This window comes from Balaenoptera musculus, chromosome 10 (genome assembly GCF_009873245.2).
Source record: "Balaenoptera musculus isolate JJ_BM4_2016_0621 chromosome 10, mBalMus1.pri.v3, whole genome shotgun sequence".
Lineage (NCBI taxonomy): Eukaryota > Metazoa > Chordata > Mammalia > Artiodactyla > Balaenopteridae > Balaenoptera > Balaenoptera musculus.
In genome coordinates, this window is record NC_045794.1 from 31857614 (window position 1) to 31880409 (window position 22796).

The following is a 22796-nucleotide window of genomic DNA, read 5'->3' on the forward strand; positions in this document are numbered from 1 at the left end:
GGACAATCTATATAACATACCTCTTTATGTTTTTCTGGAGTACATATTTATGCTATCAAAAATGACTTTATAAAAAGTAACATTTGGTTCTCTTGCTTCAGAGTGTTCAGAAAAGTATACTAACAGTTTCTAGCCTGATGCAAAGAATAAGATTTAAAAATTAAGCAAATGCCAATGGATTTTGGTTCCAGGAAAACAAAGCAAGTGATTGATGGGGAAATTGGGGCTCTAGTGTGTTAATGTCACCTGAGTTAATTGAAGGTTGTCATTCAACAAAGTTGATTTTAGTACTAGATTTTTCTTTTCATGGATAGAAAAATAACTTCCCATTGTTTTAAAAAGTTGTTGTCATGGAGAATACCCCTTCCCCCCATTTAATTATACTTGAACTCATTTTCTCTCGCCTCTGGCTATAATTACAAAAATTTTCTTAAAATAAATATAAATTTATATATAAAATCACCATCTCTTTAAAATCATTTTTATAATTTTATAAAAGTAGAAGTAGATATTTTATAAATTATAAATAACACATTTGTTCTGAAAATATTTGATGGGCTTCATTTATTTCTACCCTTAAGTCATATATAATGGGAGTTTATGTACATAACCATGGACATGGCATAGTATAACTGATGGGGGATCTAGAGAAGATTTAATCCAAGTACAAAATTTTATAGGAGAGGAAGCTGAGTCCTGAATAAGTAAGTTGACTTGCTCTGCTCCAGAGCTAGTAAATCACAGATCTAGGACTGAAATACCGGTTTTATGACTTTCAAAGAAACATATAATTTTTTTCAGTATTTATCTATCTAGACGGGTCAATAGCATTTCAAAAGCTATTTCAGTGATGGTTATTCTGTGACAATTATTCTGTGACAGTCTGTCCTTGACATTCATACATGGAACCTAAGCAAATCAGCCTCCAGGCTCCAATGAGAGAGAAAAGAACAGCAGAGGTTGTTCTCAGATAGTGTTCTACGAACATGTACTTCTCTTTGCTGCCACCACTACCACCATCCAGCAGAGGCAGTAAGAAGCAAAGTTTTACATCAATAAAATTTTGTACATATTGATTAGCACCTCTCTCTAGCTCCCTCCTGCTAGTCCCACTTAGTCTTCTCATTAAAATATAAAAAAGAACAATGAAAAGCAAAACTTTGCTTGGCAAATACATCACCAACTCCCTCCCAAAGGTTGCATCGGCACTTAAGTCCCCAGGGCAAGTACGACCTGATTATCTACATGTTAATTTAGAGAGCTGAAGGGGAGAAGTAGACATTTAATTGTTAGGAAGGTGATCTGCATCTGACAGCAAAATAAAAAATATTCAGCTCATGATGCAGCTTGTCTGACAGAAGAACACTTGCAGTTATGAACACTTACTTAATATTCAGGGCAAGCCATACTTACCTTGGTAATCATGCAATTTGTCATTCACATAGTACTTTTATATTTATGGCATGTTCTGTGATAATTTGTTATTCGTGGCAACATCATGAAAGTTACAACAGGGAACTTTACCTTTCACTCATCAGCCTTGAGGCTTTCATTATCTTGCCTTGTCTCCCACAATAACAAGAACTCCAATAAAAATTGTGTTTAAAGCTGTGTAAAAGGAATTACAACAAAGGTGAATCTTCCTAAAAATAAAATAGACCGGTGAACTTACCCAAACACAGCAAAATTTAATCATTATATGACATCAAGGGCAGAATCAGACCCACTTGGAAGAAGTTAAAGCAAGAAATAAAAATTTAAAGTAAATATAATGAGGGGGCATAAAGCCTAACAATTGGAACTGCCTAACAAGGAAACCCATTGCCTTGGCAAGTACTAAGTGACTTGACATTGGATGGTTCAGTCAGGGACAATATTGCCATCAGCCGGGATGAGGGGGATGATTTACTCATTGGGTTGGTATTTGGTAGGTTTTCAGAAGCAAAGCACAGTTTTCTGTTGTTCACTTTTGAATTACTTCCTACACAGTAAAAATTAAAACTAAAAATGTTCCAGTAATTTGATTTATTAAAAAATATTCTAAAATCAATAGACCTTTTTGGCAAGATTCTGACCCTAATCAGAATTGTGCAGCCAGGCAATGAATGATGGGACCACAGCCCACTGGTTGACCATGGCTCTTGTCTTATAACATTGCAGAAGACATGGAACCTTAACCCTGATAGAACATGATTATAAAATTATGCAGGTGGTCAACTTAATTGACAACTATTTTATATATGCAATCTTCTCATCATCTCACCAAGAAAGTTAGACTCCTGTTTCTAGTTGGTTTATTCATAACATCATCTCCATATAAATATACCTGCAATAGTGTATTTGTGGCTTGGAAACGAAGACCCAGTTGACTTTAATCATGTTCAAATAGTGTGATTGACCTCTAGTGGTCAGAATATGACATTTACTGAGAAGAATCCTGATTTCAATTAGTATGTTTTTTTCAAAAATGACTCATATTTAGAATCAGATATTGATTTTTTATATTTTTATTTCTGCTATAAGAATATTTTTAATATGTTATACAATGTATCTATATGCATGAATCTAAACTAGTGCATAAATGGTTATCATTTATAATCCATGTATATCTGCTAAGAAACCAGTTTATGTAGCAAAATTCAATGAAATATTTGTCCCTTGGGATGCCTCATGAAAAAAAAGGAAATTATTCATACACTTGAACATTTACCTTTCTGTGCCTGAGGTGAATTATAAATCATGAGCCCAGAGGCATAGAATTATAGGATGTGAAGAAATACTACTCTGAGTCAACTACTTAATCATCTGACTTCACATGGAGCTATACTCATATTATTTTAGAACAATGTTAGCCCGGTACACTGTTTGCAGTCTTCTTGGCCTTTGATATAACATTTATTTCTTTTTGTCATAGATGGAGAATGAATAATGGGGATATTGATCTGACAAGTGATAGATACAGTATGGTAGGAGGAAATCTTGTGATCAACAATCCTGACAAACAGAAAGATGCTGCAGTATATTACTGTTTAGCATCAAATAACTACGGAATGGTCAGAAGCACTGAAGCAACCTTGAGCTTTGGATGTAAGTAATTGTAACTCTAAAAAGGGCAAATGCATTTAGGCGAAGTAAAACTTAGATGTTATCATAAGAGTTTAACAAAAGGAGAAATCAAGAAAAAAAAGAAAGTGAAGGACTCCGTAGATGAGGTGGGTCTTACCAGATTAGTGGGCCTTAATTGTGTGGAGAAGAAAAAATTTCAGGAGAGCAAAATGTCACGAGGGGTATTATGAATGTACTTGAAGCAGTGAAAGATAACACTGGAAAATAAACAAAGGCCATGTTCAAAATGGTCTTGAATGAGTTTCTAAAGATTACTATCAATGGAAATGCTAAGTTATGCATTCTCAGTGGGGGTGATATCACCCCCAAGGTAGTGAAAATTGGATTTTGCAGTGGGGGGAACCATCTTAGATATTACAACATAATGGTCTATGGCTCTCCAAAGCTCAGCCCCACCTAACAAAATCTTATTCCTTAGTATTTAATTTTTCTTGTTAGGAATAAACTAAATAAAAATTTTAATTGATTAATTAAATAATTAATTTTAAGTTTAAATTAAATAAAATTTCTCATTTTGGAGACAATAATAATGAAAAATATTTTGAGAAACGTTGTGCTAAACTAAAAGTTAGAGGTTATTCTGAAAGAAGAATGTGTGTTGGGAGAGGAGCTGGACTGGGTGTTCTCCATGCATGATTTTATGTCAGCATTTAAATATTCTGCAAAATGAATTATAGGATGAAAGTGACATTTTAAAAGGACTCAAGTGGTAGTGATTACCAGGAGGGAGTGAGACAGGGTCAGGAAGTGCAGTCAGATTAAATTGGTGTGGTGACAGTGGGAATGTAAATAATAAACTCAGTCCTTGAAGAAATACACAACAGATTGCATTGCATTGAAAGAAAAAGACCTTCAATATTTTCTTAAGGAAAGTCTAGTCAAAAGGCAGAAACATTCTGCTCTCTTTAAAATGGAATGGGCACAAGTAAAACCAATTTCAAGGATGGGAGGAAGCATTTAAATTGTCGCTTCACATGCAGAGGTGACATTAAGTTATCTACAGTGAGATAGATGTCAGCTAAGTTTTGAGGACAGAGATGGCATTCCAGTGAGGCATCAGGGCAAGAAAAGTAGATTTGAAGCATTCTTTGCAAAAAGGTAGTTTTTGGAATGATAAATTTTCAGGGACATAAGTATACTGAGAGAAGTAAAAATTAGATTTTATAATTTGAGTACTGATCACATGTAAGGAATAGAAGATGAGGCAAGACTGAAACAGAATGAGAACCAGTAAAACAAATGAAGAATCAAATAGTAGGCTATCAAAAAACAAAGCAAAATGTGAGTTCCAAATACACAGGAGAGAGTAGAGGAAATAAAAACAGGAAAACCCAGAATTTGAAAAAGAGCAATAGATTGTTGACCTTAACATTCCTCAACTAGGATCCTGCCCTTCATCTTTATTCCTTCTCTCCATTGGAGTCCTCCCTCAGACTTTCTCTGGTAGAGCCCTGGGTTTGTCTGAACACACTATTTCCAGATACTCTTATGGAGATTCTTCCTAAATCTGAAACAAAGTTTAGGAAATGCTCAATCTTCGGGGTTGTCCAAATAGTTATCAGGTGCTACCAGTGTCCATACTCTTCTGTAGTGTGTGCACATCCCAGTGTGTGTACAAGGAAATTAATTGACTTTGATAGGTTTCACCAAACCAACAGAGAACTATTGTATATAAAAGTGAGTTAGTAGCTGAAAAATAAACTTTAATGAGTATCAATCTTTCTATTGCCCAGAGAGTGAATGTTTTCCTTTTTGTTTTCATGATTAGATCTTGATCCTTTCCCACCTGAGGAACGTCCTGAGGTCAGAGTGAAAGAAGGGAAAGGAATGGTGTTGCTCTGTGATCCTCCATACCATTTCCCAGGTAAACTTATCTCTTCTGTGATTATAAGCACCTAGGAAATGAAATGGGGAAGTTTCTATTTTCTTTTTTTTTTTATTTTCTTAATAATAATGGAACATTTATAATTAAATAAGACTCAATATTTGCATAACCTTATAATGCATGACTTACTAGTGCTTATAGATGCTTGCTTTTTTAAGTCCTTAATAACTGGGCCTTAACTCCAAAAATCTATGGTCATTTCAGTTTATAAACAATATATATGTTGGATTATGTCCCTATTAAAGTTCCTGTTACACAAGAGAAAACACGGTAGATTTTCTACAAATGACTCCTGAAATAGAATAGTACCAAGGAAAAATATATAATCAATCATTTTATTAACAATTTAGCATCTACAGTATACTGTGAACTGTAATTAAACACTAGAAAGCAATAAAGACATAATAAATTATTAATCTCTGTAGGAGTACCAATCCACAAGAAAGGAGCTAAATCAAGTGTCATCTATTACAAGATTCAACTTTTGAATACATGTTTTCAGTAATTTGATATGGCTAAAAGAAAAGCCACCAAAGTGTTAATTAAAAGATGAACACTGTCTACATTTCACTTGTTTTATTTATCAAATATCCTCTTCAAACAATATATTAATACCACTTTTCTCACAGAAAAAAATGTTTTGGGTTCTTATAGTTTTAATATTATGTCATAAAATTGTCTTTAAATATCTCCATAGAGAATGATTCATAACAGGCTAGTATAAATCATTTTGTATGGAATATATTAATATGGCATATATATACATATATATATATACTATTCCAATTATGTATATATAAATTCAGATTGCTTATTGATCATTTTCTTTCTAATAACTATGGGGAAAAGTTAATTGATAAACATAGGAGGAATTTATGAATCCAAAATGTTGTAGAAAAATTTCAAAGAGGGAGTAGTCTTTTTTTTGAAGAACTGACAAAACTATGAAAAAAAAAATCCTATCATGTTCATAGTGTTTCCCACAAACCGAATGATCATAAGTCACCAGTGTCTACATTTGACCATATTCAACACTGGATGGGCTTCATTCAATCACTCATTCACTCAACAAATCTCTTGTGAGCACTTGTTATGTATCAGGCACTGTTTATACCACAGAAATACCTCGGTGAGCAAAATATAAAAAGCCACTCTCCCTCAGAGACCTTCTACAGGGAGAGAGACAATAGACAAGATAAATAGTTAACAGACATAGCATGTTAGATATTAATAGATAAGTGAAAGGGAGAAAAAATAATCCAGGAAAATGTGGAGAGGAAGTGTTGAAGGGATGGCTAAACTTTTATAAAGGGCATCACTGAGATGGTAACTTTGAAATAAAGCCTGAAAGAAATGAAGAAGCTAAAATGCAGATATTTGAAGGAAGGACATGCCAGATATATGCCACAGCAAGAACAAAGGTCTGAAATGGGAGTATGGAGGAAGATAAAGTGAGCCAGGTTGCTGAAATGGTGAATGAGATACAGGGTTGCAAGAAATGAAATCAAAGGGATACAAGAGATATATTGGGTGGAACCTTATAATCCATAGCAATGACATTGGCTTTTAGTGAGATTTACATTGAAGGGCTTTAAGCAGAAGATTCATATGACATCACTTAAGTTATAGGAAGTTAAATCTGGCTACTGTTGTAAGAAAAGACTCAGGGGAGGGTAAAGGTGAAACCAGGAGATCAGTTAAAAGGTATTGCAATCATCTAGGCAATGAACGGTGGACCAGAGCAGTGGCACTGGAGGTGGGAAAAAATGGTTAAATTCAAGATATATTTTGAAGGAAAAGCCAAGAGGACTGGCTGGTAGACTTTCTGTGAGATATAAGAGAAAAACAGGAGTCAAGGATGACATCAAGGTTTTTGTCATGAGCTCTTGAGAGGATGGAGCTGCGATTGCCTGGAGGAATAGCTATGGACAGAAGAGTGAGGTGCCTGATTTAAACTTTCAAAAGGAGCTGTCAAATTGGCAGTTCTGTGAATGTGGAACCCAGGGGCAACATCTGAGCTAGGAATATCAGTTTGTGATACATCATTATATAGTTTTAAAAGCCATAGGAATGCATGTGATAACTTAGGGAATTAGTATAGATAGAAAGGGGGAAAATGTCTAGGGAACAGGCTTTGAGGTTTTTCTGAGGTAAGTCTTGTTTTCAAGTCTCTGTGGCATCTTTACTACTGTGCCGAATGAAGAATTTCATGGACCAAAACAAGGTTGATAGAAGCTTCAAATCATTAAGCCAAATGACTGAATTACCTCTTCATCCTGATAAAGATACATATGTTTATATGGGCAGGGGCAGGACAGGGAACTAAGTAGGTCTTTTAAATAAGCCAGAGAAACATCATTAATCATAGAATAGAATCTGAGCAGCTCTTCATCTCCTTTTGTCCAATTGTCTTAGCGGATTATGACCTCTTTGAACATTAGACATGCCATCTTCAAACATAAGAATGGACATATGCTTCAAAACCATAATGTGTGTATGTATGTGTACTATTTTACCATCTCCATGCCATAAATCTATCTTCCTCCTATATGCAGTTAAGGTTTTGTGTTTGCAGTTTAAAACTTAATGGTGTTGAAGGTGTAAAGGAACCTGCCTTTAGATTCTGAGCCTCAAAGAATGTTATATATGCAACTATTTATAGTTGTCAAACCCTGTTGCTCTACTTGGTGATCTGATAACCTAGGGTTTAGTCCTTACTAAGTCAAGTCAACTTAGACATATCTACATCTCAATTTCCTTGTTTAAAATTTGGGAATAATAATTCCTGTGCAACCTACTTCATAGACCTTGTTATGAGATTCAAATTTAATAATATATTTTAAAATGACAAAACGGATATATAATTAAAATGGATTATTATTAAAGTAAATAAAATACATTTAGTACATTTAGTATTTTGAATCTTATTATTAAAGCAAATAAAGTACTTCTTACTCTACTAAGAATTTTTTATTCACGATTTTAGCAATGTTGTCTTTCTCATTTATGCACAGGAAAAAGATCTAGGAGGGAAGTATCATTGTTTACAATCCATTACATTTTTCTATGGATTTGGGTGTTCTACAGTTTCTTGCGAAGGGGAGAACTCTGATTTGAACCAGTTTACTTATTTATCAAGAATACTTATACATAACTATATCAGTACAGATGTTGATTCAATTTTATAACAACATTTGATATACAACGGATTGCCTAATGCCTAGCACAGAATAAGTGTCCAAAAAATATTTGAGGAATGAGAGAGTGGAAGAGTAAATAAATGTGTTCATTAAATTGGTGGATATGTAGTGATTACAATTTCATGAAAAGATAAATTTTCCTGTTAAGATTTTGTTTTATTAAATAGCAGTCAATAATTCATGAATATGTAAGACTTCCTAAACCCCTAGACCCTCAGAAAATGAAAACATGATGCTTTGTTTCCGGCCAATTTTCAGAACCATCAGAAATTGAGTTATACATCTCACAAAATAGAAATCATATATGTGTATATTAAGTGAGAGAATAAAGATGAAATCTATCTTCAAAGGGTGGATACTATTGACAAAATATGGAATACCTAGTAATAGACATGGTGTGAATTTTTAAATGGATAAGAAAGTGGGAATACTCCTAAGAAAAATAACTCATGAAATGTTGAATATGATATTGAATGAATCTCAATAGACTAAAAAGGTAAGCACAAAAATATACACGAATGCCAGAGCATGGTAGGGAATATATGAGCCCATGGTATAACTTAGTATAAATTTCTTTCTAAAAGAGTTTAATGTATAGTTTACTGTGAGTATCAAAGAAAAATTAGAAGCTATAGTGATTTTATTGGTATAGGTAAATTCTGTTCTACTGAGGTTAATTAACAAAAAAAGTACAAACATCTTCTAAAAAGTTTGTGAATTATTCATCCAGGGTACACTTAAGTACTTTAAATCTATTTCAATGAGAAATATATAGTATTTATCAAGGTTAGATAAGTGATGTATTTCAAAGTAATACAATGAAACAAGTCAAATGCACTATAATTGGCCAAAGCAAATCCTCCTGTAATATGGTCCAGACTCTCTTGAGGCAAAGGAAAAAACATCCCAGACATCTATCAATAAAAGTAATGTTTTTGACACAGGTGCTGGTACTTATTACTTTTTCTAAAAAAGTAATTTTATAATAATTTATTTTTTAAGCCAGACAGCAGGGCTATGAAGAAAGCAGGTGTTGGCTTCTTCAGAGATGGTTAATTTTACCATCTGCATGGGGCAGGGGAAGACAGATAATCCATTGAGTCCCTGTGAGAACTGGGTCAGGGTTTGGCTCTTGATTGCCTAAATTCAGTCTCGTTCTTAAGTCTGAGCAGCAGGGCCACTACCACACCAGTTGTGGAACCGTTTTGGTAGTTCTGGGGTGGAAAGGGAATTTAGAAGATCTGTTCTGCCTCCCTACTGCTCTATATCCCTGGGCAAGTCAACTAGCTAAAGCTCTGTGTCCCTGTTTAAAAATGGCAATAGCAATTCCTACCTTTGTTTTAATGAGAAATGATAGCTTCCAACATATTGCAATTATTCTTTCATCCAAGTAGATGGCTTATCAGTAGGCAAAAATTCGTTAAATAAATTTAGATTAATTATTAATATTACAAGTCCCATAAGGGCAAAGACCAAATCCGTCTTGTTAGTGACACATAGAAGATAACTCAGTAAACTGGAGAATCCACATTGGGCATTAAATCAGCCAGACCAGTTGTTCTGTAGTCCAAGACTTATGTTTCTATCAACATCATGGCAATAACTTCTCTGACCTAGCTTTTTTCCCTTGAAGATTCAAATGGTAAAACATTATTCCATTCCTCTTTTCTAATGAGTGGTAAACAGAAAACTTTCTTAGAATTTACAGAAACTGAATAATATAGTAATTAAAATAGACTGACCAAAGTCATATTTAGTCTAGAATTAAAATACACTTCTCCAAATTCACATAACTATGGAGTACTCAGACTATTCTGAATGCTTTTTGTGTGTGGTATCTTGAAATCATTGTATAGCCAAGAAAATTCTTCTTCTGTAAGGAAATCTATACTTTCGTGACTCTTTCTGACTTTTTTGGAATTTAATTTTGTGCAGAAATCATTACAAAACTATTAATTTTCTTTTTAAGTGAGAATACAAAAAATTATTTCAAAATTAGACAGGTTTACAGTTGTTAAAATATAAATATTATTTTGGATCAAAGATTACATGGAATTATTTGTTGCCTAATTCCAAGAACCTGATTTCAGCAATTTAAGCAGCCCCTCAATTTTCTTCTTATTTTGTTTCTCCTGTGGTTTTTACCTGACCTTAAATCAGCATAAGAATAACAATTAAGGGGCTTCCCTGGTGGCGCAGTGGTTGAGAATCTGCCTGCTAATGCAGGGGACACGGGGTCGAGCCCTGGTCTGGGAAGATCCCACATGCCGCAGAGCAACTAGGCCTGTGAGCCACAACTGCTGAGCCTGCGCGTCTGGAGCCTGTGCTCCACAAGAGAGGCCACGATAGTGAGAGGCCCGCGCACCGCGATGAAGAGTGGCCCCCGCTTTCCGCAGCTAGAGGAAGCCCTCGCACAGAAACGAAGACCCAACACAGCCCAAAAAATAAATTAATTAATTAATTAATTAAAAAAAAAAAGAATAACAATTAAGATAACAGAATCATTCACAGATATAAATGCCTAGAAAGATGTATGCTAACAATGATAACTCTGAGTTGGAGAATTATGGTGGTTTAATTTTCTTTCTCTTTTTAACTTTATCTGTATTTCCAATTTTTTTAATAAAAATAAACTTCTATAATTAAAAAGTTAAGATGAAAAAACAGAATAATCATCTTCATTTGCTTTTATGATATTGTATATTGCTGGACAAAATTACATAGCTAATCTAAATGGAATCCCCTGGATTATTGTTCTCAAGCATGCTGGATGTATATAGTGTGCAATTCTTATAGTTTTTCATATTCAGCTCAATTTCACATTCCCTTTAGCAGCTTCACCAATCACCTTGAGTTCCCTAAAGCAAAAGGGTATTATGTCATGATTATTTCATTTTTAAAGATCGTGACTTTCCACCATCTTACATCTAAAATCCTTTCTAACTTGAACTAAGAGATCCCCTCTTTTTCTGAGGTGATATTCCCAGTGGCAGTTGTCTTCACATGGTTATGATGTTTTAAAGGGAATCAGCATTTTGTGACTGAGAAATATGCATTGCACAGAGTTCCCTCTTGCACATTACTGCTGCACATGACTACTGGGGGGGTCATTCCTCAAAGCTGGAAGGGGAGATAGGAATAGAAAACTGCATGAAAAGCAGCAATTTAATGAGGAAATTCAACTTTTGGCCTAGCCAGCCAGTATGTATAGCCAAAGGAATTTCCTACAGTTAAAAGTTACCATATGATCTGCTTCCTAATATTTAAGAAAACAAGTAAGATGCTTTCCTCTGTTTCTGTAGTTTTCACTTTTTAATGTGGCCAGAATAGGCTATGTAAACTCATTCCTAAATCAATCATTTAAAATAGGAGTATAAAAATAAAACGATATAGAGCCACAGTATGGTTAGTAATCTTGATTTTATCTTTTAAATGCAGTAGGGAAGATAGAATTTAGAATTATTAGACCTGGATTCAGAATCCTAATTCTTCTTAGCCATGAAATTCTAAGCAAGTCATTTAACCTCTCTGAGTTTCATTTTGCCCATCAATGAAATAAAAAAATATTAGTAATCCATAAATAATTGAGAGAGAGATAGATATAATTGCTTAGAATCACTTTATACTCACTCAAACTACAGTAGCTTTTAGAAAATTTGCAGTTTATCTTGGCCTATTTCCAACTTCTTGGCTCTACAAAAGCCTAGATTAGATTATGTGCTTATTACTAGAAAACAAAATCTTTGCTTTTGGAGAAGAGCTTAACACTTAGTCAACAATATTTTCTTCTAGATGATCTTAGCTACCGCTGGCTTCTAAATGAATTTCCTGTGTTTATCACAATGGATAAACGAAGATTTGTGTCTCAGACAAATGGCAATCTCTACATTGCTAATGTTGAGGCATCAGACAAAGGGAATTATTCCTGCTTTGTATCCAGTCCCTCTATTACAAAGAGTGTGTTCAGCAAATTTATTCCTCTCATTCCACTACCTGAACGTAAGTATCATATTTGTTCCTCTGTTTTTGCAAGGTTGTCTGCTTATGGCATACTTACAATAATGAAAAGAAATATCCAGTGGGGAGAACAGCTGACTGCTCCGTAGGTGCAAACAGAGGATATGTACTTTGTAAGCCTTGCCCTTCCTTAGTTTTTCCCATAGAGAAGATTTACATCATAAAAGTGTCCTAAGGTTGTTGAGTTTGGACTGGTTGTCTCTAGCTCAGGGAATGCATAGAGAACCAATCAATTCATTAGCAAAATACCAGTATATCATTTACAATGGGAATCACCAGCAACTGCTTTTTGTTTCATGTCCAATCCTACTTCTTAGTAAATTCATGAAAGAGAATGAATGATTAGATCAAAACAAACTATAGTGATTACAGAATTGGGGGGCAGGGGGAAGAAGGCAATTGGATTATTTTGATATTTTTAAGGAACTATTTACATGAAGCAAATAAGTATATAAATTACCTTTCTACTGTAAGTAGTGTAGGGTATGACTACCGTGGAGCCATATTTGATGACCACTAACATTCTTGACTGGCCTTTTCTCAGGCTTCAATTGAATGAACTACATTCCATTTTTTAATGTACCACTTCCTGAGAAAATCAGATCACAATATGTTTTCTTACTTCACATTATTTTTATCTCAGTCCTGCTGCTACACTCATATCACTGAGTTCAAGCTTCTGAGGAAATACTGGTACTGTTGTTGGCAGACTTAGGTTTGATTCCTACCTCTACCCCTAAGTTGTGTATAGCAATGGGGGAAAGTCCATCATACCACAAAGATTCTATTTTTATTATTCTTCTCAAGATAGCAGTCACATGGTTAGAATTCAATAAATATCTTCTGATTTTCTGGCTTTTTTTCCCCTCCCAAATCTTAGGAGATACTCTCACCACTACTTCACAGAGTGAAAAGGAGCCATCATGTAAAAATTTCCCTAATTTTCTTCCCTATGCTTCCCTCGAAATTCAGTGCTTCTTTCTTTCTCGGTGGAAGAAGTGTTTCTCCAGCTGCTCAGGCTGCTTCCTCCAGTTGCCCTGGTTCACAGTCCATTTGATTCATTTAAGGACATCACTACATCACTCTTTCCTTTCTTTTCTGAATCTTCAAACTCTCCTCCATTCCTTTCCCTCTGCGTATTATTTTGTATTCAATGAATAAGCGAAACCACTTCTTATTTGCTAAATCCAAAGGACATTTTCAGGCGTGATACTGTATGAATTTTGACACTTGTTGATCTCTCTGCCTCTCTTGAACTCTCCCTTCTTTTCCTATTTTTTGTGACTACTTCTGCCTCCGTTCATCTCCCACCTGCCTAGCTGACAAATTCTCTGCAGTATCCTTCATCAGATTTTCCTCCTTCTAATATTTCTTTCTAATCTTTTCCCAGATATTCTCACTCATTTACACCTTTTTTGCTAGTAGCCCTATGTGATGACTCCAAATTTGCATCTCCAAAACTTTTCCCTGTATTTAATCCTGAATTCTACCTACATCCTGGGCTTGACACACAGAAAGTTCCCAAGGATGTTAAGTTTGAAATATTCCAAGTACATCTTTTATCTCCTCTCTAAACCTCCTCTTCTGGTGTTCTTCATCTCATTTAGCAATACTGTCATATTTCTCATTTAGCAATAACTCGGGAGAGCATTTTTAATCATCAACTCCTCTCCACTGCCATCCTCAGGACAGTGAACACAGTGGTTCCAATTTAGGACATAAGCACTTGGGAAGTTTGAGGAAAATGTGGAACCCAAAGATAGTGATTCAGCAGACCGAGGATGTGACCCATCCTAGACCCCTAGGATGTGATCTGCAGGTTCATTGAGCATCCCAGGTGATTCTGATTAATTGGATTTTTGATCTGTACCTTGAGAAAATGTTGATCCAAGGGGCAGTCCTTTTGATTCTGCCTGTAAAATACAACTTGGATCTGCCCTTTCCTTTCTGTTCCCACTGCAACTGTGCCCACGTTTAGTCCCTCATCTATTTTTCTGAATTTATGAAACACACTCCCTTAGATCTTTGACTCTCTGCTATTTTTCTTCTCCATATTCCTTCCTTTAAAACTGACAACAAGGTCTTCTACTTAAACCAAAATTAAGATTCATATTACTTCTTTTATCATAACCTATTAGTAGTTACCCATTGAGGAAATTAGCTTCAAAATCTTTCATATCACAGTTTCAAGTCTTCTATGTTGTAGGTTCAAGCTCACCTTCAACTACATATGCTTCAGTATCACTTTGATTCTTAGACCTTTTATAATTCCCTGCACACTCCTGAAGTTGTGTCATAATATGGTATTTCCTCAACTTGAACTGGTCTGGTTCAAATGCCCTCTTTGCTTGAAATTCCCTTGGCCCCTATATACTTCCAACAATCCTCCTTGGCTGCCACTCTTTCAGAGCATTTACTTTTGTTTTGGCTGGTATTTCAGGTCTTTGTGTATCTATTTGTCTTTCTAGTGTTATACAATGTAAAATACACACTCATGTTGTGATCCTAAACAGTGTATTTAGCCTTTCTGAGCTTATTTCTTCCACTGTAAGATAGAGGGAATTACATCTTTCAATACTGATATGCTAAATAAATGTTGCCGTTGATGAACACGGTGATATTTAAATAAACAATTTTCTTCTTTCCTTCTCTCCTTTCCTCTTAAAATTGTTTTCTCTTTGCCTTCATCTCCATGGACACTCCTTTATTCTTTTCTTCCTCTTTCTTGCCTTGCCTCTTTTACACTCTTCTCTCTTCTTTCTTCCCTTATCCCTCATTTCCTTTCTTTTTTCTCTTTTTTCCTGATTCCCATAGAGTAACTGGCAGATCCAAGTTGTATTTTAGAGGCAGAATCAAAAGGAATGCCCCTTGGATCAATGTTTTCTCAAGGTACAGATCAAAAATCCAATTCATCAGAATCACCTGGGATGCTCGTTTTATACCTATTTTATGCTTGTTTTATACCTATTTGATGCTTCCTAAAGAATTGTTGACTTTTTTAGTGATTTGAGCCAAATTGGTTACACCTTTGTCAGAATGAGCCAATATGATTGAAAATGCTTAATAAAATTCATACTGTATGCATACTATGCATAAATAAACAAATCTATACATTGTGACATGATCAGATATTTTCCAGTACTTGTACAGAGAAAAGTCTTCCATACTGAAGCAATTCTAATCCTATAAAAACCACAATGTTAAACAAACACTACTCTGCTTACTAATTAGTTGATATTTTTGTTTTTCTTAAATTAGGAACAACAAAACCATATCCTGCTGATATTGTAGTTCAGTTCAAGGACATATATGCATTGATGGGCCAAAATGTGACTTTAGAGTGTTTTGCACTTGGCAAGTAAGTATACTCACAGTTTTTATTAACATATATAGAAATACATTAAATTTTGTATTGTTAGGAAATAAATGTTGTAAATGTTTAGCTATAAACATAGAGTAAATTGTCTTTTAAGCATTGTGGACCATTAGTTCTTACTTTCTCCTATTTAAGTCCTGTTCCTGATATCCGTTGGCGGAAGGTCCTAGAACCAATGCCAAGCACGGCTGAGATCAGCACCTCTGGAGCTGTCCTGAAGATCTTCAATATTCAGCTAGAAGATGAAGGCACATATGAATGTGAGGCTGAGAACATTAGAGGAAAGGATAAACACCAGGCAAGAATTTATGTTCAAGGTAGAGATATTGTTTTAATTTTCCATACATTTAATCAATATCTTATTGAAAGCCACTTTCATACTTGAAAAACTAGCATAAAATGATTAGTTTAAAAATAGTGATGTGCATTACATTATGCAAAAGGATAAAATATTCATCTTTATGTCTAATTAAGTCACAAATATGAGTATATAAGTTAAGAATTTATGCCACTGGTATCATAGGAACACCAATGGATCAATAGTAGTGTTATTGATAATTTTCAGAAGATATAATTCATATAGTTTGTAGACATTCTTCAAGCTCTCTTTTTTATTTGTACAAGAACCTATGCCTTATGACTTAGTTTAACCCAGTGGTTCACAAACTTTAGCATGTTTTAAAATCATTTGGGGGCTTATTAAAAACACAAATTGCTGGTTCCCACCCTCAGAGTTTCTGAATTAGAAGGTCTATTTGGGACCCAAGAATTTGTATTTCTAACAAATTCTTGGGAGATGTTGATGTTACTGGTTCAAGAGCCACACTTAGAGAACGAATGGTCTAAGGAAAATTTTTCTTTAATACAATTTTCTTGGCACAAGTGTTTGATTCTCACACATTAAAATAAGCTTATGTTTGGGAGGAGAGAATGTTGTTTCTCAGTCAATGCTTGAAACTTTTCAGACTGAAATCATCCCTACAATGTTCCACAATGTGAAATTTGCAGGTCACATCTAAATAAACATCTGAGGCTTCAACAAGTGTATACTGAGTGTGTCCTCAGAGGCAAACACTATGATAGGAGCAAGGAAAGTTAAAGGGAATATTCTGACCTTGAGGAATTCATACTCTAGTCATATCATACAAAACCCCCAAATTTATACAAGCATATACAGTCAAATAAATATATACCCCCAATATATATAATTATAAAGAAAATAGTGAGAGTGCGATATGGAAAATTACATATGATATTGATAAAACATATGGCAAAGGGGTACCTTAGCCTCATCAAAAAGATGGATGATAAGAAAAACTGGAGATGATGCCTCAGCTGAACTGGAATACCAGAAGGCTGAAAGGGTACTGTGACAGGGTCAAGACCAACTCCTACCCCCATCCCTCACACCCCAGGCCTCTATCTATATCAGAATAAAGTAAGTGTCTCCGATGACCCAGGATATGCAGCCTCACCACCACCATCTAATAAAGTCCACTAAGATTAGGATCATTTTACCTTCACCTTGTGCATTTCATTTGCCTTAAGAAGCCCTTGGACCCCAGGGTCTCCTTATGGCCTACACTTTAATACCCACAGAGCTCTGCACATGTCCTACTTAGTCTCTATTTCCCCTTCATTCCCAACTTCTGAAGTCTTTATACTATGCTTCTAGAGCACATAGTCCATTATCAGATTCCCCTATATTCTTAACTTCTTCTTTGAACATTCCCTTTATTCTCTTGCTCTAACTGAAACTTGGCTCTCCCTTAAAGACACTTTCCCCTGTAGACCACGCAAGCAGTGGCTGATTTTTCTTTCACAGCCCTCATCCCCAGGAGTGACTGGAAGTACTGCCAGTACCTGCCCTCCCTGCTCTTCACTGCCATTGCTAGACTATCTTTCTTTTCCTTTAATCATCCAGTTTACAATATTATGTCAGGTCGCCCCTCCTCAGCCCCCATTGCCCTAAGATTTTCACTATTGACAACTGTCACCAACTACAGCTCTACTCCTGACTTCATTCTTGGTGACATAAAATCATGTAGACTATAATAACTTTTCCAATAGTGTGCCTTCTCAGTTCCTTTGAACTCCTTTCCTCCAATGATCTTGTCCTACAACCTTCCTCAGCAACTCACTCCCACTGCCATGCTTCAGACCTTATTGTTACCAAGTTACAATCCCTTTACGATCTCAAGTTCAAGCATTTCACTCTGATCACCACCTTCAAGCTCCAATACCCAGGTTCCTACAATCCTTTGAATCTACCAGCAACTATAATCAGTTAATCTTACTCTGTTTTAACTTTCTCTGATGTCCCCTAACCCTGCCCATCTCTTTCCTAAATCTGGGTTCATTCATTATCGTTCCCTTGCCCACCTGCTCAGCTCACTTTCCTCTCTCCACTTTTCTTTACTACCTTGGCAAAGGCTAATCCTGGAAAAATCTAGCTCTCTGCCTTAGTGCCAGAACCAAGGAACTTGAATATGACTTGAGATCAGCACTACCAGGCTGATTAGCCCATTTTGAATTAAGCATCATTAACTTTAAATGGATCCTTAATGTTGCCTGGCAACTAGACTGCATTTCTCCAGATTCACTTACTCTCTCACTCTCTTAGATGACCATTTCATGCCTTCGTGATTTCCTTCAAACCCACAGTACCTCCTCCTTCAATCTTCCTCTCAGCTAATAACTTGACTTCCTATTTCACAGAGAAAATGGTAGTAATTAAATTGAAGCTTTCACAAACTCCCACTCCACATCTACTGACACCTGCATCTCTACCCTTATCTCTTTATACTCTAGATTCAGCTGCTCTCTGAGGTCAACATCTCCACTTGTACCCTACACTCTACCCCTCTTACATAATAAATTAACACATAATTCTTTAAAACCTTATGTGTCATTTTGAAAGATTTACATTATAAGAAAAAGATCAATTATTTTAGTGCTATTCATGAATTAGCTTTCCAACAAAACATGGTTCACAAATAGAAAAACAATTATGAATTGAATTACAGTTACCTAGTGCTGTAATAATGTAGGATAAAGTTTACCTGCTGACCTGTAGAAATTCAATTTCACTGACTCTATCATTGATTTTAAGACACACAGAGTATTTGATGTATTTTCCAGAAGAAGATCAACTAAGTGTAATATTTGTCCTCTTGAGATGATGATGAATGTTGACTTGCATTTGACAATTTACAATGTTCTTTACTTTTTAGCATTTCCTGAGTGGGTAGAACACATCAATGACACAGAGGTGGATATAGGTAGTGATCTCTACTGGCCTTGTGTGGCCACAGGGAAGCCCATCCCTAGCATCCGATGGCTGAAGAATGGATATTCGGTATGTATGTTCAAGTGCTTTGCAGTTCTTGAGCCTATGTTCAGGTAACATTTCTGGGTGATCCTGGGATAAAGTTAGCAGGAGTGTCAATAGATTAAAGGCATCTAGCCCCTGAAATATAAAAGTCTCCTTTAAAAGAAAAAAACAGAAAGTGAACATAAAGTGTCTTTTTTCAGCTTAAACAATTTTCTGTAATCTTATGTCTACCTTCTCTCTCTCTCTCCTTATTGTTTCCTTTGTTCCACTTTTCACCCTCTTCCTATGCATCCATCTCTACTACCTGATATTGTCCTCTTTTTCTTGCCACTGTTTCCCTGACCCCACAGAAACAGAGGTAAGAATGAAGGTCCTACCTTTAGCCCTGGGGACAAGTAGCAGCAGTGGGGTCCTTCTCTACCTTCCCACTGTAATCTCCCAGCTGGGCCAAGAGGGAAAAAGGTGGACTCTCTGCTCTGTAGGATGAATAGAACAAGAGCCACTGGGCATGGTAAGTGGGTTTTACTTCCCCATACCATGAAAACCCCACTCCACTAGACTTAGTTAACAGTGGGGGCAAAAATAATGTACCTAAATGGAAAGACAACCAAGGCCAAAACCAAATGAAACCATTTCTATTAAAGTCTATCAAGAAAATGTGTTTTACTTTGTGTTCTTTCCAGTATCATAGAGGGGAATTGAGACTGTATGATGTGACCTTTGAAAATGCTGGCATGTATCAGTGCATAGCTGAAAATACACATGGAGCCATTTATGCAAACGCGGAGTTGAAGATCTTGGGTCAGTATTATTTCTGGTTTCTGTTAACAATCAGCAAGAAAGCAACATGTTAAAATGATCCTGCATTATATACAGATTATATTTAATTTCACATTACTTTCTTGAATTAAAAGTTAAACATTTCTAAAATGTGGTTTGGAATAGAATGATATTATTATTTTCCTTTCATTAAAGAACAGTAAATAAATTGGAGGCAACATGGAGTATAAAGGATTTTAAGATTTTTTGAATGGTAAAGCAAACTTCACACGTGGCAGTTTTTATGTCTTGTTCTCTCCTATGTTTGGGCAGCTAAACGCTGCCAGGACATCACGTAGTGAAGATTGATGCTTCCACAAGGCCTGTGAGCCAGCCTCAGATGAGTGTTTAGCACTTGGTAGCTTTATCACTCCCTGGGTCCCTGGGTTAAAATTGCTATTGAAAACCTTCAAGACATTCCTCAACCCCCTTACCCCACCCTCACTCCTACTTTCATATTACTTTCTTACTTCTCCATGAAAATTGAAAACCATTGAAATAATATATTTCAACTTCCCATCCCTCTTCAAAACTATCTGAATCTTTACTACACTTGTCCTTTCGATACTCTTTATCCAGAGGATGATGTATCTTGTCCCAAAATAATCCCTTTATCTCTGCCCTCAACAGACATCCCTTCTTCGTGTGTGTGTGTGTGTGTGTGTGTGTGTGTGTGTGTGTGTGTGTGTGTGAGTGTGTGTGCATATCTCTCAAGCTGCCTCTGTTTCTGGTCATGATTTCCTCTTGAATTCTCCTCTCTTTTGTCCTTGGTGACGCCATGCTCTGGTACCTCCCAGATTATTTTTTCTTGATTGCCTTCATTTTCCTTTTTACCCCTTCCCTGCTCAGTTGGAAATCTTGCTCTCTTCCAGAGTTCCATTCCTCTGCTTGCATTCCATTTTCTTACGCATTCTTTCACGTATTTTATAATATTATTCCTCAATTATTATTATTATTAAATTTTTTAAGAAACGTGGATGATATCTTCTTCTTTGCCCATTAACTATAAAGGACCCCTTAATTTATACCTCTAGCCCAGAATTTTATCCTCAGCTTCAAGCTCACTATAAAAGCTTCTTGGTAGAAATGGTCATCTTGGTAACTTCACAGATATCCCAAACTCAGCATGTCTGAAACCGAATTCATTATTTCTCACTCATTCACATTGTCTCTTCCTGAAATATTTACTGTTCTAAAGAATGACACAATCAACTACATACTTTCCCCACTTTACATCTATTAAATTTCTCATTTTTATCCCATAAATCTCTCTGAGATTTTTTACTTTCTTCTTATTTTCATTACAACTACTTTAATTAAAAGTATCATGTCCTTTTCATACTATCATGTCCTTTTCATACTATTTGAAGTGTCTGTCACCAAGTTTAGTCATATTGTAAGTAATGAATCCAGGTGGGCAGGATTTCTCTGCTAGAAATGATTACTGAAAAGATAAAACAATGACTCAGCACAGCCTCTTTTATTCTTGAGACACCAAAGGGAAATTTTTTAGAACATTGGTATCACTACAAATTGAGTGACACTAAAAGAACATGAAAGACAGTGAGATAGTTACAAGAAAGTATTAAAGAAAGCTATCTTTAAAAAGAGTTGAGGCCTTCTTGATTTTAACTTTTCCTGCCTCTTCTTATAATGCTGAGTATCATATTCCATTTCTTCCCCCTAAAGTCAAAATTCCTTGCTAATATATTTAATCTACTTTCTTTGGGTATCAAGGAAACGTTTAGGCTTAAGCTTCATACCCTATCGCTTTGGTATGAAGTGCAATAAAATCATTTTGACTCTTAGAGAAGATATGAGGTGAATTTCAATTCCTTCCAAATGTAAACGCTTTTGTTTTCTGTTAAAATTTCTTGTTAATTGTTATATATTACAAGAGAAAATGAAAATTTAACAGCGCAGACTGAAAGATCTCTCTGTCTTCAAACCTAAATCTTGCAATCATTAATCTATTAAGGTAGTAATTAAGCAAATTGATCATTTTGAGACTGAGATTAATTCCTGAGCATCTTTATATTTGTTTCAGTCTAGTTTTGTTTATTACCTTTAGGAACAGTGTTTCTCTCTCTTCTTTCCTGAGTTATTTAGTTAATTCATATATTCATCCACCAAATGATTATTGAGTGCTTACTCTGGACCAGATACTAGTCTGTAATAGGCTCAATAAAGAACAAAAGAAAAAATATATATATATACACACATATATATGTATATATATGTATACATGAACATGCTCTAGATTCTGTCACTAGAAATTCAAATATTAGATAAGCATGGGTCATTTAAATGACTGCACCAAATCAACGATTTTATTAAGACTGAACAGATTCAGAAAAATGTCTTATTTTCTAGATAAATTTAGACTTTCTAAATATAATCTGATTAAAATTTCTCTCATATTTTATAAGCAATATGTCACCCACAATATTTATTGAGCCTATACAAAATACCACATGCTGTGTTAGGTGTACAACACAGGTTGGTTGTTTACTTATTTATTTCCAATTATAAAAACTCAGACTAAAAGAACAATGGGATAACCTAAATCATTTTTATAAAAAGTGTGTTCCTCAGAGCTTGTTGGAAGTGCTGAATCTCAGGTCCACCCCAGATCTATTAAATAGCATTTTACCAAGATCCTCAGATGATTATGATGCACAAATAAAATTTGAGAATCATGGGACTAGACGATGAAGGGTAAAGACCTGGATAAAGATATATTTAGGCCTAGAAAAGCCCCCAGAAAGGACAGTTTTATAGATGATTGGGATGTGCGGAAATAAAAAGATGGAATCCCCCTGGAGTCTGCCAAATGACAAAGAGATTGAGAAATGAGCTAGATGTGGGGACACTAAAGATTAGAGCATATCATCAAGAGAGTAACATTTTATGAGACTCTATAGCCTGTTTTCATAATAATTGATCTGTACTTTGAGGTAAGGATGAGCTACAGGTGCATAATGTACTTCTCAATTAATTGAAAACATCATTCCCATAACTGTTTGTAGGTTGGTCCTG

The 22796-nt window shown here is 35.3% G+C and overlaps 1 protein-coding gene across 5 annotated transcripts in view; it reads left to right on the forward strand.

Annotated features, from left to right (window-relative positions):
* The window catches only part of CNTN1 (contactin 1), a 358325-nt gene that overhangs the window by 213953 nt on the left and 121576 nt on the right, over positions 1–22796 (forward strand). For all 5 annotated transcript variants that reach the window (XM_036867150.1, XM_036867147.1, XM_036867145.1 and 2 more), the window contains 7 exons: positions 2915–3087; positions 4895–4990; positions 12004–12210; positions 15487–15586; positions 15740–15921; positions 18838–18962; positions 19622–19739. In XM_036867150.1, coding sequence (XP_036723045.1) covers positions 2915–3087; positions 4895–4990; positions 12004–12210; positions 15487–15586; positions 15740–15921; positions 18838–18962; positions 19622–19739 — 1001 coding nt within the window. The remainder of the gene's footprint in view (positions 1–2914; positions 3088–4894; positions 4991–12003; positions 12211–15486; positions 15587–15739; positions 15922–18837; positions 18963–19621; positions 19740–22796) is intronic.